The sequence below is a fragment of the Dreissena polymorpha genome, chromosome 3 (assembly GCF_020536995.1).
Source record: "Dreissena polymorpha isolate Duluth1 chromosome 3, UMN_Dpol_1.0, whole genome shotgun sequence".
In the NCBI taxonomy this organism is placed as follows: domain Eukaryota; kingdom Metazoa; phylum Mollusca; class Bivalvia; order Myida; family Dreissenidae; genus Dreissena; species Dreissena polymorpha.
In genome coordinates, this window is record NC_068357.1 from 111,464,599 (window position 1) to 111,491,503 (window position 26,905).

At 40.2% G+C, this 26,905-nt stretch overlaps 3 protein-coding genes across 12 annotated transcripts in view; 2 read left to right on the forward strand and 1 right to left on the reverse strand.

Annotated features, from left to right (window-relative positions):
- Positions 1-8,734: 8,734 nt before the first annotated feature.
- Positions 8,735-16,392, reverse strand: LOC127871024 (uncharacterized). Of its 3 annotated transcripts, XM_052413633.1 has the most exons (3): positions 11,989-16,392; positions 11,341-11,880; positions 8,735-11,016 (listed from the first exon to the last, which is right to left on the reverse strand). In XM_052413633.1, the coding sequence occupies exons 1-3, from the start codon at positions 14,882-14,884 to the stop codon at positions 10,412-10,414; spliced, it is 4,041 nt and encodes a 1,346-aa protein (XP_052269593.1). In that variant the 5' UTR covers positions 14,885-16,392; the 3' UTR covers positions 8,735-10,411. The 3 variants fall into 3 exon arrangements, with proteins under 3 accessions (XP_052269593.1, XP_052269592.1, XP_052269591.1); XM_052413632.1 differs by having other exon boundaries at positions 8,735-11,880; positions 12,097-16,392; XM_052413631.1 differs by having other exon boundaries at positions 8,735-11,880.
- Positions 16,393-16,841: 449 nt separating this feature from the next.
- Positions 16,842-26,905, forward strand: part of LOC127871027 (U4/U6.U5 tri-snRNP-associated protein 1-like) — a 52,626-nt gene continuing 42,562 nt past the window's right edge. For 3 of the 5 annotated variants that reach the window (XM_052413647.1, XM_052413645.1, XM_052413649.1), the window contains exon 1: positions 16,842-17,153. In XM_052413647.1, the coding sequence (XP_052269607.1) occupies positions 16,925-17,153 (229 nt within the window). In that variant the 5' untranslated portion in view covers positions 16,842-16,924. The remainder of the gene's footprint in view (positions 17,154-26,905) is intronic. The other 2 variants (XM_052413646.1, XM_052413644.1) reach the window with 1 other exon arrangement.
- Positions 17,359-25,774, forward strand: LOC127871034 (sentrin-specific protease 1-like). 4 transcript variants are annotated; one of them, XR_008045049.1, is made up of 4 exons: positions 17,389-17,584; positions 22,407-22,555; positions 23,143-23,266; positions 25,165-25,774. XR_008045049.1 is itself a non-coding variant. In XM_052413658.1 (3 exons), exons 1-3 carry the CDS (start codon positions 17,502-17,504, stop codon positions 25,237-25,239), a joined length of 282 nt encoding a protein of 93 aa, XP_052269618.1. In that variant the 5' UTR covers positions 17,359-17,501; the 3' UTR covers positions 25,240-25,774. The 4 variants fall into 4 exon arrangements, 2 of the variants coding, with proteins under 2 accessions (XP_052269618.1, XP_052269619.1); XR_008045050.1 differs by lacking the exon at positions 17,389-17,584 and adding an exon at positions 17,740-18,653; XM_052413658.1 differs by lacking the exon at positions 22,407-22,555 and having other exon boundaries at positions 17,359-17,584.

Here is a 26,905-nt window from a genome sequence, read left to right on the forward strand (position 1 = left end):
CTTTTTTTATTTTTGAAAGATCATCTAATAAATTATTGAATATGAACAATTTCCCCATGATGGCTTATGTTATACTGTCAAGCACTCGAATAGTCGAGCCCGCTGTCCGCTGACAGCTCTTGTTTGATGTCCTCTGGAAGGGAATACCAGTCTGTAGACCCAGAGTATTTGAATGTTTTTTTTAATAAGCATTTGTCACAGTTGGTATTATGAAATTACTTTTTTCAGATCTTGATGATTTTTCAAAGTTCTTGCTGAGATATGAAGGACATTTTCCATAATAAATTGTATGCATATAATTTAATTTAAGTTGTTTCACTCTGTTTTCCACATTTAACATTTGCAATTGTACAAAATCATCATTGGTAATGGAAGCTAACCCAGAAAAGGGTGAGTTGGTAAACTGGTTGCTATGATATGACTTAAATTCTGTTAAAAACTGCAAGAAAACACACAAATGGATATCGATTAATAGCTGATGGTGGATTTGTATATTTCAGATATGTTTTATTTGTGCCATTTAATTTTCAACTATATGTGTAAACTTGTTTACTTTATGTTAAAATCATAGTATGTTGTTTTGTTAAATATGAACTATTTTATTATGACTAAATGGTTGTTAGATTTGTATTTGAAACTTGTGATGCTTGCTAGAAAATGTACACAAATATTAAATGTAACCAGGTGTAGTGTTGGTTTTTTTTACATTTATGGAATGAGTGCTATATTGAAGTCATCTATTGATGACGCTCAATTGAACGCATGATAATGGCGACTAAAATTCGTTAAGCTCCAGGGTATAGCAGCGATTTGAGTGTTATGAAAACTGGCCCAACACTTGTGCTGAAATTTGAAATGTATATGGATCAGAACGCGATCAACCTGTTGGCGTATTCGTTATAACTGGGAAAAATCCAGTTTTTGATAAAATGACGAAAAAGTGGTGTTTTTTATTGCCCAATCGCTATTAACACGTGGCTTGGGCGGATGTACATGTAGCTTTAATAGCAACCCCAAGACAATTCACCCCCAGGAGACAATTCACGCGCTAGACAATTCAATTTGATTTTAAATTAAAAAAAATCATACCCAAAATATTTCGTACCCATTTTTTTTCATAGCCATTTTTTTCATACCCAAATTTTTTGCGTACCTACATTTTTTCATACACAATTTCTTTTTTTGTACCCATTTTTTTCGTACCCAAATGATTTTCGTACCCTAATTTGTTCATACCCAAAAATGTGTTAGTACCCAAATGTTTTTCGTACAAAAATTTATCCGTACCCATTTTTTTGTTTGTAACGAAAACAATTTTGTACCCATTTTTTGTACCCATTTTTTTTTCCCATTTTTTCGTACACAATTTTTTTTTCGTAAACATTTTTTAGTACCCAATTATTTTTCATACCAAAATTTGTTCGTACACAAAAAATAAATGTTGTACCCATTTTTTTCGTACCCAAACGTTTTTCGTAACCAAACTTTTTTTAATCAAATTTTGTGTTTGTACCCAAATTTTGTTCGTACCCATTTTTTCGTACCCAATTTTTTTGTGTACCCAATTTTTTTTCCCTACCCATTTTTTCCGAACCCAATTTTTTTTCGTACCCAAATTTTTTTGCACCCATTTATTTCCTACCCATTTTTTTTCGTACCCAATTGGTTTCATACCAAAATGTGTTCGTGCCCATTTTTTTTGTACCCATTTTTTACGTACCCATTTTTTTTCCCTACCCAATTTTGTTCGTACTCAAATTTTTATTAATTACCATTTTTTTCGTACTTAAATAGTCTTTTGTACCCTTATTTTGTTCATCCCCTATTTTATTTTGTACCCAAATGTGTTTGTAACCAAATTTTTTTCGTACCCATATTTTTTCGTACCAAATTTTATATTCGTACCCATTTTTTTCATACCCAAATAGTATTTCGTACCCTTATTTGATTCGTACCCTATTTTTTTGGTACTATTTTTTGTTTTTGTACCCAAATTTGTTGTTTTTTCGCACACATATTTTTTCGTATCCAAATTTTTTTCGTACAATGTTGTTTTCGTACCCAAATTTTTGTTCGTACCCTAATTTTATTTTGTTCCCACATTTTTTTTGACATATTTTTTTTTGTACACAAATATTTTCATACTCTGAAATATATTTCGTACCCACATTTTTTAAACATATTTTTTCGAACCCAATATTTTTGCATTCCCATTTTTTGTACCCATTTTTTTCGTACCCATATTTTCGTACCCAATTATTTTGTTCGTATCATTTTTTTTTCATACTCAAATTTTGTTTCGTACCCAATTGTTTTTCGTAACTTAATTTTTCGTACCTTTTTTTCGAAATAATCGGTTTTCAATTTGATTTGATCTCCCCACTCATTCCATCCAGCGAAACCCTTAAGGTATCGCAACTCTAGTACTGAAAGAACACTCAAATCACGTTTTAATTTTAATTGCAGTCAGCTGAATTTACTGCAAACTTCTACAATATACACAATACTTCCATACAAAAGTTTCAATAACGTCCTCTCAGGTAGTCGGGGCCTTTTTGTTGTCTGATTCGACTATATTGAAAACTGTAACAACCTTCTTGTACGACACCTCTTGACTGAATGTAATACCAACTTGTCAAGCATATCAGTTTCAACAAAAGGCACTTATGGTTTGTCATAGTTTGCGCATTCTGCTTCGCACATTCACATGTTAATAATGATGCATTTTTGCAGATTAAGCAGACTTGTAGAAGAACTGGTGAACATTTACACCATACATAAATACGCTATTCCTGCGCAGAACTTTTTCCGCAATTCTTGCGGAGATCAGCAGCAAAAACTATAGTGCGGAATGCGAAATATTTGACGCGGAACTTGATTCTTCCGCATTTAACGCGGAAATTCATATTTCTACAGTTGCGGAACTTCTGCTGAAATTCTACGCATTTTTTCCGCATTCTGAAATTATGCGGAAAATCTCCTTATTTTTCCACAGTCGGGAATAATCTGCGTTTATTTGCACCTTTTCCCAATGGGCCGTTTAACATATTTAACAGAATTTGGCATGTATTGAAGCATGGCATTAAATGCTTTATATTGATAAATTTAAACATTTGACCTAAAAATCTCCAGTAAAAAACAGGAATACAATTTAAAAAGGGAAAAAAATAACCCTCAACAGAGCTCGAACCACTGAGTCCTGGAGTAAAAAGTCTCCCGCCTAGACCACTCGAACCATCCATGCTCATGCTTAGAGCGGATGTATTTTTTACCTATGTATGCAATCCTCGTAGTTTCCCAACATATAACTACAACAACAGAATTTTCCAAATTATTCAATCGTTTCGCGTCACACAACGCTTTATAATTTTCAGGTTTTGAAATCGTTAAAAGATGCATATACAGTAATGGATATTTAAAAGCATGGTAAATGGTCAGTATTACTATTTCCGCAAAAATATCATAACAAAAACGAAAATTGCGAATCTGAAACAACTTTTTTTAATTTTGTCAATTTACCAAAACGTTAACGGCCCCTTTAAAGCCACGTAGTTGATAACTAAAGTTGGGGAATGTTAGGCCACTCTTCCACAAGGGCCTGTTCTTATTCGCGTAGATTTTTTGGTGACAGTGGTCTTTTGCGTACCCGCCTGTCCAATTCGTCCAAAAGGTGTTCGATTGCATTGAGATCGGGTGACTTTGGAGGAAAAGGAAGCAGACGAACGTTCTGTTGTTGGATCAAAGCTTGCGTTGCGCGTGCTGTATGAGCAGGTGCTCCGTCGAGCTGAAAAAAAAATCCGCGTCCGCCGGGCCATAGGTGCGGAATAGCAATAAGAAGCAAAATTTCCTGCTGATATCTAACAGTTAAGGTCCCCGTGGATTATCGCCAAATTTATCTTGGTGTGTAAAGACACTTTAGACCTCAGTATTACGGATCCGCCGCCATAGGGATCACACTCAAACACACAATCATTGTTTAAACGTTCGCCCCGACATCTGTACACGCGAATCCGCCCAATGTTGTGGGACAGGTTGAAACGACTCTCGTCAGTGAAAAAGACCAGTGTCCAGTCTGCTGGCGTCAAACGTTGTCGCTGACGACCACATCGGTCCCACAGGTGCCGGTGGTGTGGTTAACGAATGAGCCCCCGAAAAGGATGGATAGTAAGTTTTTATTTTTAATCCAGTTCCTTATTCGAGGCTGAATAAGGAAAAGGGAACTGGTTTCTTATTCCTTATTCAAATCGAATAAGTAAATGGCATTGTCCTACTAAACAAACCATTAAAAGAGGCCAATAAATAAACCAATATGTTACGCGTGAATAAGAAACCGTTCCTTATTCGAATTAGGAATAAGGAACTAGGAAAAAGGAACCAACTTACTATCCATCCGAAAAGGCTCGCAGTCCCTTAGCGCGGAGCTGCCTCACAACAGTTATAGTACATGTACGAGTATACCGTGCGTTCCAATAGTTGCCTTCGCTGAATCTGCTGCACTCTTGTAGCGGTTTTAAAGATGATCTGCAATAATCTGGTCATCTTGATATTGTTGCTGTAACCTTCATGTGAGGTTGCCTTGGGAACTCTTCAACTCTACCAATATTTTGAAATTTCTGCCAAAGCCTAGCTATGGAGGACACGTGTCTACCAAAGACACGTGCAACCTTAAAAACAAACAGTACAAAACTTGCTTTATTAAACATAACAACATTTTTAATTAATTATATTTAATACAGTTATGATGCATAAAAACTAAATGTAATAATAAATGCATTAACGTACACGTCTTAATGATTGACCGGCCTGCAACATGCCTATTGCGCGGTTGCGCTCCTAATTATTCATCCGAGCCATATTGCTTATTTTAACTAATTGTTTTTCTGGTTTAAGAACCCAACCAGAATGATAATCAGAGCGCTGAAGGCACTGAATTTGTTCCTTGCTGTATAAACTTAGACGCAACTCAGTTTTCAAAATTATGTTATAGCTTTTTATATCGCAAGTTTGAAATCACCACAACCCATTCACATTTATAAAGTGTGTGTTTTAAAACATAGGTCGAGATGTTTTTGTGTTGTTGTTGTTTTTTTTTCAAATCATTGATACAGCTAATCAGTGTGCACAGGATAATCTTATTTGACATGCATTAAGCCCCGTTTTCCCTGAAGGCAGCCAATATGTACAGATTTCAATGATAAACACTAGACTGGCCAACTTTTTTTTTTTTAATCAGAGTTTATTTACAGGTCCTACCGGCCTCTTCACGAGGTCTTTGAGGTCCGACCTGAAGACTGGCCAACGTTGTCTTACAAGCTCTTAAATACACACTATGTACTGTACCAGTGAGAACAGGCAGATGCGGTGGTTAGAGCAGACGCTTTTAGCATTAGTCGTCTGCTTAATTCTACTGCAGTTATCCACACAGGCAGTCACGGGTTACGGTTCCTAGCGTAGCTAAGCCCTTACTGATTTGCAAAATTGCGTCTGCATTATTTGTGATCTAACGCTCACAAATAAAAATGAAATTAAGTGACAATAATATCGCGTTTCACCGTTTGCACGCGCAAAAACGTGGAACCACACCTACCACACGTACTAATTGTCACGGATGAATGATTTTATCATGAGCTTGCAGAGAAGGTAGTAAAATGATCGGATGTATAATTTTATATCGATGTCCATATTCAAAACTGATATTACAGTTTGAAAAATGATGCGTTTAAAAAAAGTCTCTAAGTGTATACTATGCTATGGCTTTTTCGCAAATTAAATCACAACCCAGTTTACCTTTCAAATAAAAATTACATTTCCGTTCTTTCAATCTTGAAAAAGTGGGATGAAGCACTCATCATCATCTTCTTCATATTTCATTTTATACTCTGTCTTTATTGGATTTTTACTTTTTTTTAAATCACATATTACACGCCTCCTATACCATTCCATGTCTCCACTATCTGGATCTCTGCATTTGTGTTATTATTGTTTGTTAACTATTGCTTGTGGCTTTAAATTTATCCGATTAAGACATTGATGATAATTTATCCGATTAAGACATTGATGATAATTTATCCGATTAAGACATTGATGATAATTTATCCGATTAAGACATTGATGATAAGAAGCATTTCTGGGTGTTGCCCTATCAGAACTGTACGTGTGTCTATTCTCATAACTATTTTATATTTAGTGTTTGTTTTATATGTCTTATGCCGGCTTAACTCGTACCAGTGTCTTTGCATGTGATTTGTTTCCATTACCTCGGGTTAATCCGCAGGCATGTTCAATACTTATAACAAATTATTTTCTAATTCTGACATTGTGAATTGCTTGTTTTAATTGACTAAAGAGGTGTTTTGGTATATTTACACAGCCCAACCAGGCTTTCCTATATTGTAGCTGATAGATGATAATTGCTTCCCAATAGTCACTTACAGAGCATTTTACAGATGCGTATTAAATTCATCACGTTTAGTCCTTGGATCTTCATTTTTCTGTAGTTGTAATGTAATTTGTTTTTGTTGGTGGTAAGTTTTTCTTCAGGTTATTTTTATTTGTTTTGTTTTGATTTCAAATTTTCAAGTTTTGCTTTATAAAATGTACTGTTTCTGTTTCAGTGTGGCCATATACCCGTGAAAGATTTGCAGGTATTCTGAAAAAAACATCTTCAAATTGGTAACATGGAAGGCTATGGAGCCAGTCAGCTGTCTTGTTATTGGACCATGTCACGGAGTGATTTATAAGTGACAAGCGGTTCGAGCCTTGATCATGGAAATGATAATGGAAACAGATGTAAATATTTCATTAAATAGATGTCTTAATATGTGCTACGTTTTACTACACCACTAATGTTAGTAGAAACCGCATGCATATTAGTTTATTCTAATCACTACCAGATAAAATTGTAACAATAATAAAAAACAAAAAACAAACAAAAAAACAACAACATAAAGTCACTGGCCAACTAAAATGTCACATCTGTCAACAAATCACACAACTCTCACGCTAAGTCCTCGACCCTTTGGTGGCGTCAAATATGTCTGACCCACCGCGGCACGGATGGCCCTCGCCTGACCCTCAATCCTATGGCGGCGTCCAATATCATATATGTCCAGCCCACCGCGGCACAGATGACCTTCGCCTGACCCTCGGTCCTCTGGCGGCGTCCAATGCCCGGTTGCTGGCGCGTCCCGGTCGGCCCTTGTTGCCGAAACCGTCTTCTTCTCCCGGTTATGGCAGCTATCTGCCGAACCGTCGTTGGGTGATGGCCTCTGCCGCACCCACCCGAAAACTTCCCATTGGGCGATGCCCGTCTGCTGCACCCGACCGGAAACTGGGATCTATTCATTCATAATAATCCCTAACAGTGCTATTGCGTGGTTTGTACATATTATATTTATACAGCCAGCATTTAATCACTAAATCTATCAACACGTAGACAAATGAAAAGTACACATGCATAACTGCAAAATTAACACAAAAATACAAATACCATTTAAACATTCAAATAAACATTGATTCAGCCGATATTTAATAAATGTCACTGTGTTTTAAATCTCAGAAGCTTGCAGGGTTTCAGTGCAAAAATTAACTAAAAATGTAATAAAACTGATTAAAGTAATATTTACCCCAGCTCCTTATAAATAAGTTATCCAAGTATCAGCCCCTTGGGCACTTTTCAGAGCGTCCACACTAATCGAAACATGCGACGGCACTGAGTTGAATTGCTTAAAATTTCTGGGAACATCGGGTGTAAAATAAACAATTCACTGATCTGTTGTTTATCAACTGGGCATGCCTTTGCTATAAAATGCCAGAGTTCGTGATTAGTTTGCATCCCAGAGCCCTATTATTATGATAACCCAGGCCACATCGAGGACAAGCACAGATTAGGTTTGGTGTAGGGGAACATTGCACAAGTACAAGCATGAATCTAGAATCTTGACAGACCATATTACTATTGACTCATCTGTCGAAATACTGGCTGATGGCTTTTCTCTCATACAATGGTTCAACTGATATGGTATTGGTAGTGGGGACAGCCTTCAGGTGTGCTTTTTTCATCAAGATGCCAGTACCTACAACCTTGAAGTTTGTACTGCCCGTGTGTACGTTCTCAAATCATTTGCATCTCCACTAAGTTCCAGATTTGTTAAATTATTTCTATACAGAGATCGGGCAGCTGCATAATATTGTGGTGTTTATTTCGGTTAGCTCTCAGTGGGTTTCTTCTACGATTACACAACCGCTAGCAATAACACTACTAGACTACTCACATGGTCGTCGACTGGAAACCTTGTCAGGATGGCAGACGTCGTCCTCGGCAGTACACACTTCGAGGGAAACACTCGTCGCTATCGTCTTCGGCTACACGCCACTGATCCTCTGGGAATACTTACCGCGCGCACAGGCTAAACCTCCCAGGCAAGACACTAAGTCACACGCTAATACTTACACGTCACAGGCTCACATACACAGGCTCATCTACACAGGCTAATACATACCGGCTCACACTTATGCTCCTGGAAATACTCACCTCAGGAAACACGTCTGCACACGTCCGCGGACACGGTAGCAAGAGAGCATGGTCATCCCATCAGGCATCTGCGTCCATCCCATTGGCTCCACATCATGCAGCATGGTCCCGTCACATGAGCGACGCAAGACGGGTACCACTCTGCAGGGGGGCGTGGCACTGTCACTACACTCCCCTCACTTTTCTCCTTTTGGGACGACCCATACTCACAAAGGAATCGTCCCACCGAATGTCATAGTCAGTCCGCCACAGACGTCCCGTCGCACCCGAGGAAGTATATTGACTATCTCTCGGACCCCAATGCCCCTTTCGTAAGCAAGGAGGGCGCCTTCGCCATGCCACGTACTCTAAAGCCACTGCGCCCAAGCCGTCCCATGCACTCCAAGGAAGTATATTGACTATCTCTCGGACCCCAATGCCCCTTTCGTAAGCAAGGAGGGCGCCTTTGCCATGCGATGTACGCCTAGACGCAGCGACTTAGCGGAACTATGACAGTGCCCAGACTCCCCAAAGTCGGGACAACCTAATTGTTTCAAAACTACAGGCACGCCACAACGTGCGCAGAATGGGGGCCTCAACCCTAGATAGACCACAACTAATTTTAACCCATTGGCCGGTTTTCGTACGACCACCAAGAATATTTTAATATGCATGCATACATATTATTGTGATTTTGTTATAGACATATTAACATCTAATATTATTATTATGTTCCCGGACAAGAATATCTAAAGTTCTTATGCAGTGTTATTTTGATTTATAGTGTACTGCAGTGGGCGACTCGTGCATAGACGAAATCAGGAATATTACAAAAACAAGAAAGAAGGGACTCTGGGATAAATGGGCTCGCCCTGCCAGTTCATCTACAAAGTGGAGCAATTAACAGCCTTCGGCTGCAAACAGCTACAGCATTGAAATTGGCCATTATAGAGGCCTGGATAGACAGCAAAACACGCTACACAAAAGAAACACTGAATTAATGTACTGGAGACTGGAGGGTTACGCACAATTATGTTGATCGCCATGGCGGTGGCTGTAAATAACAACATAAATTATTATTAATATTTAAATAACAATAACAACAGTTTCCCACGGCAGTGACATGCTCACAAGTCCGGATTTTCAGAGAACTACCAATAATAGTAGGCTGAAAGAGCTCACCGTTAGACTACACTAGATGCAACTTATTACTGCCTGAATCTCTCGCCCTGCCGCCAACTACCCGCCAGTATTTAGCGAGGCTACGCGTACCTATTTACGACCTTATGCGTGTTACATTTGGGTGAAAACACACCATCAGTCCAGGCACGAAAATAGAAATAATAAAAATGTAAATATAAATAATATATTTTTTTAATATCTAATAACAAAATTATAATGATCTTTATTTATTCTCTATTTATTTCCGGGTGGCAATACCAACTTCAGCATATCCACTCCCAATCAGGGAAACATGAATAAACAGATATACTAAACAATCCGACGAGACAAAAAATGATAAGAGTACATGAATGATGTACACAAAGAGGGGAAGCCGAGGTATGAGTGTCAGGTCTACAATCACCGCCTTACAGTGGCCAACGTGCAACTACATCCTACCAGCCAAACTTTACATTACAAAAAATATCCGAATTATATAAAAAAAAGAGAAGGTATATTAAACAAGAAAAATGAAAAGAACCTACCAGTGAGTTCTACTCACAGAAGAACGTACAAAAATAAAAAGAACCAAAAGAATAATGGACTTGTGGGCGAGGCCAATAAAGGGCTAATGGAATCTACACTTCACTGACACTAAGTGGAGCAAAACACAACTAAAACAAGAAAAACAGAGAGAGGACTATTAAAGGTACCCACCCCCACCCTTTAAATAGATAATTACTTCATGCCCCCACGCTCGCTTACACACTTACTTAATTTCCACCGCTGGGACCGCTCCCAACGGCGAGAACTTGAGGGTCGCCACCCTTCAGAGCCACGCCTGAAAGGTCCCCGAGATCCATCCTCCGAGATCTTCTGGCGTACACACGCGACGACTCCGTAACCGCACGCACCGCTCTGGCGGTTTACCGAGGGGTCGCCGTGACTAAACTGGTTCCTCTGGGTGTTACCAGAGGGAAACCGGCGACTGGACAACTCCTGTGGGACTATGCTGACAGATCTTTTGGGCAACCCTGTAAGGACTATGCCGACAGGGTTCCCGTAGCTAGACGATTCTTCTGACGTGCTCCGAAAACTGGACAACTCCTTCGGGACTATGCCGGCAGGTCTCTTGGGCAACTCTATAAGGACTATGCCGACAGAGTTCCCGTAGCTAGACGATTCTTCTGACGTGTTCCGAAAACTGGACAACTCCTGCTGGACTATGCCGGCAGGTCTCTTGGGCAACTCTGTAAGGACTATGCCGACAGAGTTCCCGTAGCTAGACGATTCTTCTGACGTGCTCCGAAAACTGGACAACTCCTGCGGGACTATGCCGGCAGGTCTCTTGGGCAACTCTGTAAGGACTATGCCGACAGAGTTCCCGTAGCTAGACGATTCTTCTGACGTACTCCGAAAACTGGACAACTCCTGCGGGACTATGCCGGCAGGCCTCTTGGGCAACTCTGTAAGGACTATGCCGACCGAGTTCCCGTAGCTAGACGATTCTTCTGACGAACTCTGAAAACTAGACAACTCCTGCGGGACTATGCCGGCAGGTCTCTTGGGCAACTCTGTAAGGACTTTGTCGACAGAGTTCCCGTAGCTAGACGATTCTTCTGACGTACTCTGAAAACTGGACAACTCCTGCGGGACTATGCCGGCAGGTCTCTTGGGCAACTCTGTAAGGACTATGCCGACAGAGTTCCCGTAGCTAGACGATTCTTCTGACGTGCTCCGAAAACTGGACAACTCCTGCGGGACTATGCCGGCAGGTCTCTTGGGCAACTCTGTAAGGACTATGCCGACAGAGTTCCCGTAGCTAGACGATTCTTCTGACGTACTCCGAAAACTGGACAACTCCTGCGGGACTATGCCGGCAGGCCTCTTGGGCAACTCTGTAAGGACTATGCCGACCGAGTTCCCGTAGCTAGACGATTCTTCTGACGAACTCTGAAAACTGGACAACTCCTGCGGGACTATGCCGGCAGGTCTCTTGGGCAACTCTGTAAGGACTTTGTCGACAGAGTTCCCGTAGCTAGACGATTCTTCTGACGTACTCTGAAAACTGGACAACTCCTGCGGGACTATGCCGGCAGGTCTCTTGGGCAACTCTGTAAGGACTATGCCGACAGAGTTCCCGTAGCTAGACGATTCTTCTGACGTGCTCCGAAAACTGGACAACTCCTGCGGGACTATGCCGGCAGGTCTCTTGGGCAACTCTCTAAGGACTATGCCGACAGAGTTCCCGTAGCTAGACGATTCTTCTGACGTACTCTGAAAACTGGACAACTCCTGCGGGACTATGCCGGCAGGTCTCTTGGGCAACTCTGTAAGGACTATGCCGACAGAGTTCCCGTAGCTAGACGATTCTTCTGACGTACTCTGAAAACTGGACAACTCCTGCGGGACTATGCCGGCAGGTCTCTTGGGCAACTCTGTAAGGACTATGCCGACAGAGTTCCCGTAGCTAGACGATTCTTCTGACGTGCTCCGAAAACTGGACAACTCCTGCGGGACTGGATACGGCTTGCAACTGTTTTCTCCCTCCGCTGTAGCTTCACCGTCACCGACGCCGCCAGTCTCACCGTTGCCCCTTACAGTGCTCATGTCGGTGCACACCCCAATGTGACGGACAACTTCGCAAACTGTAGGTAGCTGCAACGGAACCGCATCATCGATGCCTTCGGTGAACTCGTCTTCTCTGTCGCCGACGCCGCCAGTCTTACCGTTGCCTCCTTCAGTGCTCTCGTCGGTGCACACCCCAATGTGACGGACAACTTCTTGAACGGTCGGCAGCTTGATGTTACTAGTGGAGACTCGGTAACCGCACGCACTGTTCCAGCGGACTTCCGATGTTACGCCATAACCGGAAGCCCTTTTCCGACGGTCTGCCGCGGTGACACCACAACTGGACGCTTTCTCCCGGCTGTCTTCCGCGGTGACGCCAGCCGGATCTGCATGTCCGGCGGTCGGGGTGGCCCTAACTCCGGACTGGACCGCCACCCGCTGCACGCGAAACGTACCGACATAACTAGAACCCCCATGGTCCCGCTCAGTGCTCTCATCGGTGACCATCTGTGGATCCCGGACGACTTCTGAAGCTGTCGGCAACGCAAACGGAACTGCGTCATGCACGTGGTCGGTATGCTGTAGGCTTCCCCCCTCGAGGCTCAAAACCTGCCCATCAAAAATAATAGTGGCCTCTGCCATATTGATTATGGCCCTGCCCGGATTCATCAAAATGTCGAAACCAAGTAGCATATCGACATCTGTCGGGGCTACATACAAATGTTGCTGATACCAGTAGTTACCAATCTTTAACTTAACTGGGCCTACAACAAAACCCTGCATGGAGGCATCCCTCCCTGTCATCAACAGCTTGACATCACGCTGCTTGGGAGGTGGCTGCTTCATGGCCTTATAGACCCGATCTGAGATGAGGCTGACCTCCGCTGCCGAATCAATCACTGCATCAACCATTACGTCACCAACCTGAACCTTCAAACAAAACTGCGCAGCTGAACCCAACTGGTTGACGCGACCTACTTCCGGTCTACTCTGCTGCTCCGCCGCCTCGGTAACTGACATCGGTATCGACTCATTGTTGGCAACGGACCCGGCGCCCACACGACAATCACACCAGAAATGTTCCAAATCACCAAACAAGCACGATATGTCCCGCCTCGCCATCCCGGGATACTCGCCCCAATTTGAACCATACCTGCCTCGCTTCGATCCCTCGGGGCGGACATTTGAATTTTGGTACCCACTACGGTACCCGTTGTTTCGCCCGTTACCGGCGCCGCTCCCTTGGTAAGCATTTGGGCCGGATCCCCTTTCGTAGGCATGTATGTCCCGATGCCCACGTGGACCGCCGCCACCTGTACCCTCGTGACACCTAACGTGGCGTTGCTTGTTGAACCCCCGGTTCTGGGTGCCGTCTTCATTGGAACCTTCGGCTGCATACTCGCCATACAATCCCTCGTCTTCATCGGAACGGAACACCTGAACCGGTTGTCTGACGCGAGAATCATCGTCCTGGCTCCCACAAGAGTCCGATAATTGCCCCACAGAACCCAGCAGCCGATCGACCACCTGGGTCAATTTGTCGACCGCCGACCCAATTACCGTATCTGGAGAGGGTGCTCTTCTCACCTCATGAACACACCTCGACACTCGCTCACTCTCTTGGCTATCCCTCGGAGCCGCGGCGCAAGCCAACTGAACATGGCTATATATCTTCATCATGTTCATCGCATCTCCCATCGATGTGGGTAACTGCAGGCTTACATGCTTGGCGGCCTCCTTGTCAAGCAAACCGTGACAAAACTTCGTCACTGCCTGCTCAGTGGCGTACGCATAGGGCAGATCACGAAATGCCGTTGTTGCCAGCGTCAGCACTCGATCGGACCAATCGTACAGGGACTCGCCTACTTCTTGTTGGATATCCTGAAAACGACCCTGCGCGGTGGCTGGGAGCTCCCTGGCACCAAAGCGCTCCTGAAGCCGCTGCATAAGCTCGGCGTAAGGTAACGTCTCCCTTCCTTCGGTCAGTAATGCATAAAAATCCACCGCCTTACCAGTTAAACACCAACCAAGACAAGCACCGCATTCTTCGTCAGACCAATCTTGCATTCTGGCGTAACGCTCAAACTTCCTCTTAAACAACAACCAATTGCTGCATCCATCAAATAGCAGGCTCTTTGGCAGCTTGGTCAAAACATCCCGATCCCGCTGGGACGGGGGGTTAATTGGGACCGGAGGGCTTGTCTGAACGGGGACACTGCTGAGTAGGGTAGGGTTACCTGCAACGGGTGGATTGTTGTGTGCAGGGTTATTACCTAATATAGGTAAATTGCTGGCTACTGTGAGATTACCAACCACCGGTAGGGTGCTTTGCACGGGAACACTACTCACAACGGGTGGGTTGTTTGGCATTGAGAAGCCACTTGCAACAGGTTGGTGGTTATACAATGGGACGCCACTTACAACAGGTTGGTTGCTAGGCATGGTGAAATGGGTTGGACAAGGACGCATTATAGGAGCAGGAGGGCTTCTTGGGGTCCGAAAGTGTCCCAAATGCTCTGCGGACGTCTCTCTAAATTGTGCTGGCACATTGTAATCTGCCCTACCAGCCCTCATCTGGGGCAAACCTAACGACTGGGGCGGGGCGGGGACGCTTGATGCGACATCAGACAGTATCGGCATGCCTGTCACCACCACAGGATCTGGCTGAAACAACAGACGCTTGGGGAACAAAGGCTTTGCAAACTGGGGAAGGAAATCGCTCCATATCCCCGGGAACTCCTCCCATCGAGTGATCTCCGCCTCTAAATCTGTTATCTGAGAGGCTAGCTATGCCTTTATCTGGTCCTGGTTTAGGTATGGCGTGCTTTCAAACATTGGCTCAGGGGCCCTGGACCTACTTGGGTGTTCTCCCGTTCCACTGGACTGGGACGTCGCTGCAAGCATTGGATTTTCTGCAAAATCCAGCTGGTCTAACTCCCTCTCACTTAGGGGCCGCCTAATCAGGACCTCCAAGGTGTCCAGGTCCAAGTTACCTGATTCCTGTCGAAGTTGGACAATGATCCGCGCCAATTTGGGCCCTATTCCGGAGATCAACATCAAAGTTTGTGGGGGGTCGAAATTTACACGTACAAGACCCGGAGACTTATTTGGGCTACTCATTTCTAATGCAGCACAGTACACACACAAAAAAATGAAGAAACACAGCACGCACAATAAAAAATACGTCTATTAATTTATTTCAAAATTCAATGAAACAATTAAATATTAATTGCAATAAAACAATTATTAAACCATATCCATAACACCAATCCAAAACAAAACACTACCCAACACGCGCTGGTCTAGCTATGCTACAGACGGACTTGCTCATAAAACCCGATTTCTCGCGACGCAAATAATGTAAACATTCAGGTCAGCTAGTGCACTTAAAACTACTCCGCACCAATGATCACGCGACCTCGAATGCAGACAAGCGTGGTTTTCCAGCAGTGAGACCACGTGGTCACCTTGCAACACGTCTAAAAATAGACGGCTGGTGCGTTACACATGTCTAGCATAGACCACTTTACGGTACAATTGGATTGGAAAAAATATACAAACTAAATACGATTCGTGGTTCAATTTTAACACAGGATGCCGACTTTTGCAAAGAATAAGCCTAACCGTTAAAACACGACTGCACTAAATCCCACTTCTGACACCATTGTGGTGTTTATTTCGGTTAGCTCTCAGTGGGTTTCTTCTACGATTACACAACCGCTAGCAATGACACTACTAGACTACTCACATGGTCGTCGACTGGAAACCTTGTCAGGATGGCAGACGTCGTCCTCGGCAGTACACACTTCGAGGGAAACACTCGTCGCTATCGTCTTCGGCTACACGCCACTGATCCTCTGGGAATACTTACCGCGCGCACAGGCTAAACCTCCCAGGCAAGACACTAAGTCACACGCTAATACTTACACGTCACAGGCTCACATACACAGGCTCATCTACACAGGCTAATACATACCGGCTCACACTTATGCTCCTGGAAATACTCACCTCAGGAAACACGTCTGCACACGTCCGCGGACACGGTAGCAAGAGAGCATGGTCATCCCATCAGGCATCTGCGTCCATCCCATTGGCTCCACATCATGCAGCATGGTCCCGTCACATGAGCGACGCAAGACGGGTACCACTCTGCAGGGGGGGGGGTGGCACTGGCACTACAATATATAGAATGTTAAACCCATGGCAACAACATAAGATAATGTGATGCACCAGAGTTTTCACATCCTGTCTCTGCAAACGCCTTTTTTACAATATGCATGGTGCCATATTCTTGCTTGTTAATTGTGTGCCCGTCAGCAATAACCATGCCAATTAGCTAATGCATGCATTTTTCACTTATGCTACTACTACTGAACCTGAAAATCATTAGAATAAATACTTGAAAAGTATATGGAACGTGATAAAGTTTTAATATTATGATTCTAGTATATTGTTTGAATCTCAAACAGAATTTTACAAAATTTAGAATGCAGTTAAAGTGCACATTAATAATACTTTATGTTATTATTCACAGCCCGTTTATATTTCATACCGATTTGCCTGGGTTACATTGCGGTTGCTACGAGTAAATAAAATATAAGAAACCATTTCCGTTTTCAGAACGTGAAGTTTGCGTTTTGTTTACTTTTTCATTTTATAGTTTGTGCACGTAGTTTGAACATGGGTTCTTCGAAAAAACACAAGGATAAAGACCGTGAACACAAGAAAAAGCGAAAACATCGTTCTAGATCGAAAGAAAAGGGCGAACGGTCTCGCTCCAGGGACAGGGATCCAAAACGCCGACATCGCGAAAACGATGACACTAACAGACAATTTGATGACTATCAAGGGAGCCATTATGCACCAGAGGAAGGAGAAATTGATGACACCTACAAGTCTGAGTCCACTGGTATATGTTACTGCCATGTTGTTGTTGTTGTAAGATTCCCCTGTTGACTTGTCCTAGTACCCAAGGTGTAGCTAAAGAAACTTCAGCGTACAGTTTATTATGGGATACCAAAGGGGTCGAAACTTTAACTTCTGCTCGAGCAGAAAAAAATGCTGCTCGAGCAGCATTTAAATGCTGCTCGACCAGCAAAATACTGCTCGACCAGCAAATTTACTGCTCGACCAGCATTTTTTCTGCTCGAGCAGAAAAATCCTGCTCGACCAGCATTTATTTTTAGATTATGGCATTAGCCAATCAGAACTCTTGTTATATTTGCCATTTGGTGCAAAACTGGTTTGTTTGGAAAAAATGGCTGCCGCCGTGATGGTGCCTTTTTCACATCTTCTGCAAGTTTATGTGACGATCTGTTTAAAGTTTAACATTGACACGCGGTAAGTGCTTTATATTTTGGCTGCAAACTAGTCGATCAAAAAATTGTTGCCATTCGCTTAATGAGAAAATCGATCATAAATGTCTAACGGCTGTTAAAACTTTTGCGAAAATCACGACGATGACTGATAAGAATTGGTCAATGGGTGGGTTCTCTGTTTCTATCGATTTACTTTCTTAATGATGTTTAATTATTGCTTCCGACACAGGTGCCGATTGCCTGTGATTGTGCCTTTCTGGTTAACATTGTTTACGTTTCTCGTTCTCCCCATATATGTATATCTGCTGTCCTAACTTTTACAATTATCCAAAATATCATGTCTGTTAACCAGTTCTCAGTGCCCCAGATAAGCTGCGTATCTGCGTCTTTCACCCTATTAAAATATTTAAAAATGCAAAGAAATACAATATCATGAGTATTGAAAACGCAACCAATTTGACTTTTACGCAAATTCGTCAAATTAACGATACAAAACTTCGATTAAAAATGCTATGCTCATTTTAGGTATTTTCTCTTTGGAATTATTATCATAACGCGGTGAAGCTTACACTCAGCAAGCTTAGCAAACGGTCATAGTTATTCAAACGCTATGCGTTTTCAATCTGACCTAATTCGTCGCTCATTGTGCATGTATTTGTAAAGCGTCTGTAGTTTCAGTTTCTATTACGATGCGAAATAAAAATAGCTAAGAGAGGTCGAAAGACGTCCGAGATTGTTGCGCCAAAATATCAGCCGATCGCAAACTTTTTCGAATCAAGAAAGCAAGAGCCAATAAGTGCCGAATCATTCGTGTTATCGATTTTGTTAGAAACTGTGCATACAGCATTTGAGTTGACATCCAAAAAACATGATGGAAAGTCTGTGACTTAACAAATCTGTCAAAAGTATAAAAAGGCATGTCATTGGTTAGAAATTCTCGACATTTTTAAAAGTTTATATCATGGACAGTTTCAAGGATAAAAGATGTTACGAAACATCAGTTTATTAAAATGTATGATGATAGTTTACAGTTCTATTGAATCAATACAAGTGTGCAGCGTCAACGGAAGTAAATCAGCAATTATTTAAAGGTATGCATTTTTATTACTCATTTCACTCTATATGAAGAATGGAATCACCCTATTTTTTAAAATCAATGGTTGAAAACCCAATTTTCCCAAATAATTATCTGGGGCACTGAGTTCTCGAGGACTTTTCTCAATTTCAATGTAAATTATTTTTCACCGAGGCCTATTAGCTTGTTCAAAGCTAACAACAGGTAAAATGTGAGTTGTGTCTGAATTACAAGTTGTTTAATTTTTCATATTGAAATGTTTACAATTTACTATTTATTGAATAACTTGGCAGTGCATAATTAAGTTCTGGGATGTTATTTTCAGCTCTGAACTGCGAAAAAAATGCATAATAATTACATTGGTGGCACTATACTGTAATGAGTTACCTTTCATCTGTCCTTCCATTATAATGTCCCTAAAGCAGACTTCCCAAACTTTGCAGAAAGAGATTAGGCATTGTATTACACACTCATTTTAACCATGGCATGCTATTGTACAACATGTCTTGACGGAAATAATTTCGCTAAAAAATATTTGCAGGAAATAATTTTTCCATGGCGAATCGTTTGTATCTTTTTATCTTTATTCTGAAATGCCCCTCTTAAGAATAATGTCATGTATAGCTGGTTTAGAATTAAGGATGATGATATGTCCTAACAGCATTTTGTCATGTCATTTACTGTACTTCTTAACCTACATGTATTTGAATATTCAGTCCCCATGTAACTACGCCCATATGTTGTGGACATTTTCATACAAGAATACAAACAGGAATATGTATTGGAGTTTGCTGTTTAAATTTACAGTCAATCGGAGGGTAACAGGTTTGTTTTTAACCAGAAGTGAGGAACTAAACGCAATTTGCAGGGAAAAAAATATCTCTTTATACCACTTAAGTATATTTGCATCACAGGAGCTCTGGTGTCGTGAGGTTGAGGAAACTAGTGTTGAATCTAAAACATTTAGCATCATGGACTCAAAAGTGAGAAGCCAAGTCAGACACCGCAAAATGTAAAATAATCTGTCAGATGTTTGGTCTGACAGGCTACGAAATTCTGTCAGACTGAAGGATAATTTCTGGATTCCACTTATTAGCATACCTGATAATAGCATATTTCTGTAATTAGCATATAGCAGTGCTCCAGATAACATGTGTAAAGGCGTAAAAACGAATAAAATTTCTTAAATAACGATTTAGATTTAAAATCTTTGCATAAAGTTACGCATTGAAAAAATAAAACACGAATTCGACATTTTCGAACGTGCGTAAAACTTCCAGTAGCAAAATTTCATCCCGGTTCTGACACGTCGAGGCGCTCAATTAAAACTACAGCTTTAAGTCAACGTCTCTTTGCTGTTAGGAAGGGCCACACTTAAGAACGGTCGAAAGGCCAAACAGTCTCGATTCTGTTCTCCTGGTATTACAGGCTAGTCATTACTGTTTATTGTACCTTTTTAATTACACTTATCGTAATTTTTATTCACAAGTAATAAACAATATACCTATTCAAAATGTCATTAAAATTAAATGTTAAATATATATTTTTGATATGACTTTAACGGCGCCCAAAATGCCATTATGACCTAAGCCGAATTGACAGTTACTGTTTTAAATAAAAAATCAAAATGGCCAACCGAAGCGGTGTATCGAAGCGTGGAAGGCAAAAAAAGCAAGATGAGCAAGATAGATGTGGGGTCTTTTGAGCCAGAAAAAGCTGTCCGATTATGGGAAAGCAAGAAACAGAAAAGAAAGCCAGGCTTTTCCAAGACTATAAACCAAAATGTTGGATTGTTGATGGGTCAAAAACAATGCATAAAAATTATTTGGTAATATAGTGTTAAGAATTAATTTAATAAATAGGGGGTAAAATAAGAATTAATTTTTGAAATAGGGAGTAAATAAGAATTTGACCAAATTTTTATCTGGAGCTCTGATATAGAATGTCAAAGCACAGATTAATTCTTAAATTTTAATGTATTTTTCTTCTATTAATAGCATAATTTTAACCCCAATATTCAGAATTCACTTAAAGTCTTTATAGCATAGAACATTCTCAGAATGCCAAGAAAATATGCTTTAAATCTGCAAAAATATGCTCAAATGCAAATGCAAATACCTTAGAATACAATTCCATTTGATAAATAGTTATCTTAAACATCAATCATATACAATGTTGAATTTAAATTTCACTTTGACGATCAATTATTAACAGATTTGACTTATTGTATGCCCCCAGTTGCTATATTTATGCTAAAATGTGTGTTCCTGTTAATAGCATATTCCTGTTATTAGCATAATTTTTGCTGACATGGTATGCTAAGAACAGGAATCCACTGTAGCAACATATTAATCAAGAATTATGGTTTGAATCCGTGAACTATTATTTTTTATGGTGAAAGAAAATCTCTGGGGTTACAAAATTGAACATATGCTTATATAAGGCCTATTTTGTGAAATCTTTCAAAATCTTCGCATCCATAACCATTTGGCATAGGGCTATCAAATTTGGTATGTAGAGACATCTAATAGTCCTCTACCAAATTTGTTTAAATTATGCCCCTGGGTTCAAATTTGAAACTGCCCCGGGGGTCACAAAATTTAACATATGCTAATATAGGGTCTATTTTGTGAAAACTTTACAACTCTTTTTGTCCATAACCATTGGGCCTAGGGCTACCAAATTTGGAAGATAGTGACATCTTATAGTCCTCTACCAAGTTTGCTCAAATAATGTCCCTGGGGTCAAGTTTGACCCTGCCCCGAGGGTCACAAAATTGAACATATGCTTGTATGAGGCCTATTTTGTGAAAACTTAAAAAATCTACTTGTCCATAACTGTATGGCATAGTGCTACCAAATTTGGTATGTATTGACATGTATTAATTCTCTTCTTAGTTTGTTCAAACTATGCCCCTGGGGTCAAATTTGAAACTGCCCCGGGGGTCACAAAATTGAACATATGCTTATAAATGGCTAATTTAGGGTAAACTTTAAAAATCATTCTTGTCCATAACCATTGGGCCTAGGGCTACCAAATTTGGTATGAAGTGACATCTTATAGTCCTCTACCAAGTTTGTTCAAATTATGCCTCTGGGGTCAACTTTGACCCTGCCCCGGGGGGAGGGGGGTCACAAAATTGAATAAACGCTTATAAAGCGCCTATTTTGTGAAAATTTTAAAAATCTTCTAGTTGAAAACCATTCGGACTATGGCTACCAAATTTGGTTTGCAGTAACATCTTATTGTCCTCTACCAAGTTTGTTCAAATTATGCCCTTTGGGTCAAATTTGACCCTGACCCGCGGGTCACAAAATTGAACATTATATACACTTCTTTCTTGCTTATTTTGTGAAAACTTTTAAAATATTCTTGTCCTTAACTCTCGGATCTAGGGCTACAACATTTTGTATGTAGTGAGATATAGTAGTTCTCTATGTGTCCAATAATTATGTTGATGAAGGTGGCAGTGGTAATGACTTGATATGTCTGTGAGATATGAATGCCAAAGTCTTCGATTTACATAACATGAATTTTTATGTAAAAGTGGTGGTTCTTTATAAATTCTACATGTTCTTTGTAAATGATGACCTCTACAAAGTTGTTCCAGGAGTACCATATTGCCTGACAATCTTTTGTTTTATTGTTAACTTAAACTGTACTTGATTCTAGCATGCCACTATACTTCTTTGAAGTAATTTGAGCAAAGTTCCCACTGTTTAGTAATGTATACATTGTTTAAGGTACATTTTAATTTCACATTTTGTAGGTGGACTTCAATATGTATGATCTACTTATGCTGCCACAATGTAAAGGCAACAATCACTGGGTTTTGCTGGTTGCAAGTGTTATGTCCAGGACTGTAACCATTTACGACTCATTGGGTGGTAACAACAAGGCCTTGTTCGATTTGTTCTGGTAAGGTTCAAAGCTGAAATTCATTTTTTGTCTTACCTGCTTGATATAGCAGTCACAGTAGCAGTTGGTGTATGTGCATTTTATGTGTGTCTCTGAGCTTATCCAAACTGTGATTCGATAATTAAATATGCAATTTTTAATATAGCTTACCACATATGTTCTCCATGTAGAGAAGCTGCAGAGCATGCGTTAACAAGAGATCAAAGGTCACATTTAGGGAGCTTTTTTGGCCAGTTCCAGTTATCATTCATCAGGCAATATAGCAAACAAGATATTCAAAAAACTTTGTAAATCTTATTTGTTTTCTATATTTGGATTGTTATCTTAAATATTAACTTGTAATGAGCACCAACACTTAAAAATGATATAAATATATATAAATTTAAGCTTGCTTTCTTAGTTCATTCTTATTTATTATTGTGTCCTATCTCTCACACTTATGTGTTTCAAATAATGTGTTAATAGATTCACATATATATATATGTTTGAAAACTGATTACCAAAACAATTTGGTATAGATAAAGTACCGCTTAAGTATATAGGCACATGATTTTTGTTGATTTTTACCAACAAAATATTTGTTGCAGCCAGTTCATGTGTCAACGAGGGCAAATTGTGAAAGATGGCTTGGAAAAAATCAGTTCAGAGTTAAAAGCGCCACCTTGCAACAAACAGCGCCACGGAAACAGCTGTGGAGTGTTTGCATTGATGGTAATAAATAAGCTTTATATTTCTATATAGGTGTCACTTTGTCGTACTGTCGGTCGGTCTGTCTCGAAATTTCATCCGATCTTCACCAAACTTGGTCACAAGTTGTATCTTGATGATGTTTAGGCCAAGTTTGAATATGGGTCATGCTGGGTCAAAAACTAGGTCACGGGGTCACTTAGTGTGTTTTAAACCGAAAGTTTGTCCGGACCATAACTATGTCATTTATCGTTAGATTTTAAAATTACTTGGTACATTTGTTCACCATCATGGAACGGTGTGTTGCGTGAAAAAAGTACGTCGATATCCCCAAGATCAAGGTCACACTTGGAGTTCAAGGGTCAAATGCTTGTCCGGGCCATAACTTTATCATTTATTGTGAGATTTTAAAATCATTTAGCAAATTTGTTCACCATCATGGGGCGGTGTGTCGCGCGAAAGAATTACTTCAATATCTCGAAGGTCAAGGTCACACTTTGAGTTCAAAGATTAAAAATGGCCATAAATGAGCTTGTCTGGGCAATAACTATGTCATTCATAGTGAGATTTTAAAATCATTTGGCACATTTGTTCACCATCATTGGACGGTGTGTCGCGCGAAAGAATTACGTCGATAACTCCAAGTTCAAGGTCACACTTTGAGTTCAGAGGTAAAAAAAGGCCATGTTGATAACTCCAAGGTCTTGGTCACACTTGGAGTTCAAATGTAAAAAAAAATGGCCATACATTTGGACTGCATGTCATGCTATAGAATTCAAGAGTTCAAAGGTCAAAATGGCCATAAATGATAATGGCATTATCATTCTTAAAAATAGCCATAAATTTGATTCTCTTGTTTTGTGAAGACAGCATGCAAAATAGTCTGTGTCAATTCGGCCATGGGGGTATTTGTCACGTCTGTGACAAAGCTCTAGTTTGCTTAGTAAAGATCTGCATTAACTTTTATTCAACAAAATAATGGGAGAATGTAGAATATAATCATCGTACGTTTCTGTTGGTGCATTGGTTTTTAGAGCCTTGCATTTTCTTTTAATTTATAAAGGACATGATATTTCATATGTAATATCATAACCTGAGGATCAAACTGTGTTATAGAGTCTTTTGTCAAATAACCCTGAAAAAAGGTTAAACAAGAAGATTACTCATATTTTAATTTATTAATGTGTCATATAATGAAAAAAAGCATTCTCTTTGCTCCAATATATTGTTTTGTATGAAAAGTTGTTTTTCAGTGTCTTAATGTGATTGTATATTTATGATGCATAAAACATGAATACTTTTCACTGTCAAACTATCGTTCTTGCAATTTTATTTTCAGAAATAGTATTTTTTGTGAACACTTAATCTAGTGAATATATATGCTTTTCTTATTGCAAACAACTGTTGTTGTTTTTATGCCCCCCTTCGAAGAAGAGGGGGTATATTGCTTTGCTCATGTCGGTCGGTCTGTCGGTCCGTCCACCAGGTGGTTGTCAGACGATAACTCAAGAACGCTTGGGCCTAGGATCATGAAACTTCATAGGTAGATTGATCATGACTCGCAGATGACCCTTATTGATTTTGAGGTCACTAGGTCAAAGGTGAAGGTCACAGCGACCAGAAATAGTAAAATGGTTTTTTAATGATAACTCAAGAACGCATACGCCTAGGATCATGAAACTTCATGGGTAGATTGATCATGACTTGCAGATGACCCTAATTGATTTTGAGGTCACTAGGTCAAAGGTCCAGGTCACGGTGACCCGAAATAGTAAAATGGTTTCCGGATGATAACTCAAGAACGCATACGCCTAGGATCATGAAACTTCATGGGTAGATTGATCATGACTCGCAGATGACCCCTATTGATTTTCAGGTCACTATTTTAACACAAGTATGAATGACTTTTACTTTATTTCCAGACTGCCAAATGTTTGGTCATTAAAAAGCATCCCACAATGTTGCGACAGGCCCATGATTCAGTTTATCGAGACTAGTCGTGAGAAGCAGACTTCTGATTCCTGGAGTGCGGCAAACATATCTGTGCGACTCGATCACTCCACTGTAAAGACCCGCACGGCATTTAAATGGATATTATCAATATGTGTTGTTGCTCGAAAATATGTTTGTGTAGCAGGAAGTGCTTTGGGCTCGATTAATCTGAGAACTCAACAAAATATTAATAAAATCCTTCTGTGCCTTTTAGTTCTGAAAACAGAAGTAGCCAGTTGGTATTACACATCTCCTAAACAAGTACAGCACGATAAAACTTATAAACCTAGATATTTATTTATGTAGTGGTGTATTTTTCAATGAGTGCCTTATGATTCCAAAAACATATTGACTTAAAATAAATAATCCCGATGGCGTAAATGACTTATCATTTCATGTTCATGAACCGGCTTTAAAATACTTTGTAGACTTATCTGCTAGGCGGTGAGGACTTTTAGACCACCTGATAAACTTCAACTTTATTTGCCCTAGTTCAGTAACCGACTAAACATATGCTAACATTATACTGATGACTGATGAGTCTGTTGTGTCTTATATTCTCATTGCTACTTAAAATATTAAGTCTATTTCAACGTTTAGACTAATAATAAGCAAATTCGTTAAATTGATATCCCCGCCAAATAAATTTTGATTATTGATGGGTGCAGAACTAACAGAAAAGTTTATTTGAAGGGTTGTACCCTTATCTCACTTATTTTATAGTAACAACATAAAAAAACAATTGGCAATAACTCTTATTTAAGAAAGTGTAGGGTTATAGATTTTGTGCATGACACCTCTCCTCATTTATATCTTAACGTCCATTAAATTTCATCTTTAAATCGTGTATAGTATCTGTGATATAGTCCTGTAAAGTAACATCAGACATGTACATATGTACTAGGGTTATGTTTCTTGTGCATGGCACTTATTCTCATTGACAATTATACACCCATGAAATTTCATGTTGAAATCTTGTATTTATAGTTTCTGAGATAAAGCCCTGAAAAGTTACATCATACAAAAACAACAAAGGGCAATAACTCTTATTTAAGAAAGTGAAGGGTTGTGGTTCTTATGCATGGTTCTATAAATGAGATATAGCCCTGAAAAGTTACATCATAAAATAACAATAACAAGAAAGGGCAATAACCGTTATGTAAGAAAGTATACTGTTATGGTTCTCGTGCATTGATAATTATACACCCATGAAGTTTCATGTTAAAATCTTGTATAGTATCTGAGATATAGCCCTAGTTACATCATAGAAAAACAACAAAGCGCAATAACTCTTATTTCAGAAAGCGACGGGTTATGGTTCTTGTACATGGCACCTCTCCTCAGCTATATTTATACACCCATAAAGTTTCATGTTGAATACTTATATTGAGTTTCTGAGATAGAGCACTGACAAGTTTGTGAGTGACTGCACTGACAGACAGACCAACGGTACGTTTAAGTATATTTAGCGTACCCGGGGTACATTAAAGTATACTTAAGAGTACACGGGGTACTTTAAAGCATTACCCGAGCTGAAGCGACAATTGCCAATCAAGCTTATTGACATATTAAATAAATGATGATAGTGGTAACTATGATTGTATGAAATATAATAAAATAGTTTTCCTGAATTGAGTGTACATGTGAATTAGCTAAAATAATGATAAAAAC

Coding starts and splice junctions, on each gene's coding strand:
- LOC127871034 (XM_052413659.1), top strand. CDS start 22,419: ATGTATGATCTACTTATGCTGCCACAATGTAAAGGCAACAATCACTGG. Junction 22,556..23,142: donor GCCTTGTTCGATTTGTTCTG/GTAAGGTTCAAA, acceptor TATTTGTTGCAG/CCAGTTCATGTGTCAACGAG. Junction 23,267..25,164: donor GTGGAGTGTTTGCATTGATG/GTAATAAATAAG, acceptor CTTTATTTCCAG/ACTGCCAAATGTTTGGTCAT.
- LOC127871024 (XM_052413631.1), bottom strand. CDS start 14,884: ATGCCGATACTGTCTGATGTCGCATCAAGCGTCCCCGCCCCGCCCCAG. Junction 11,881..11,988: donor TACAGAGTTGCCCAAGAGAC/CTGCCGGCATAG, acceptor TGCCCAAGAGAC/CTGCCGGCATAGTCCCGCAG.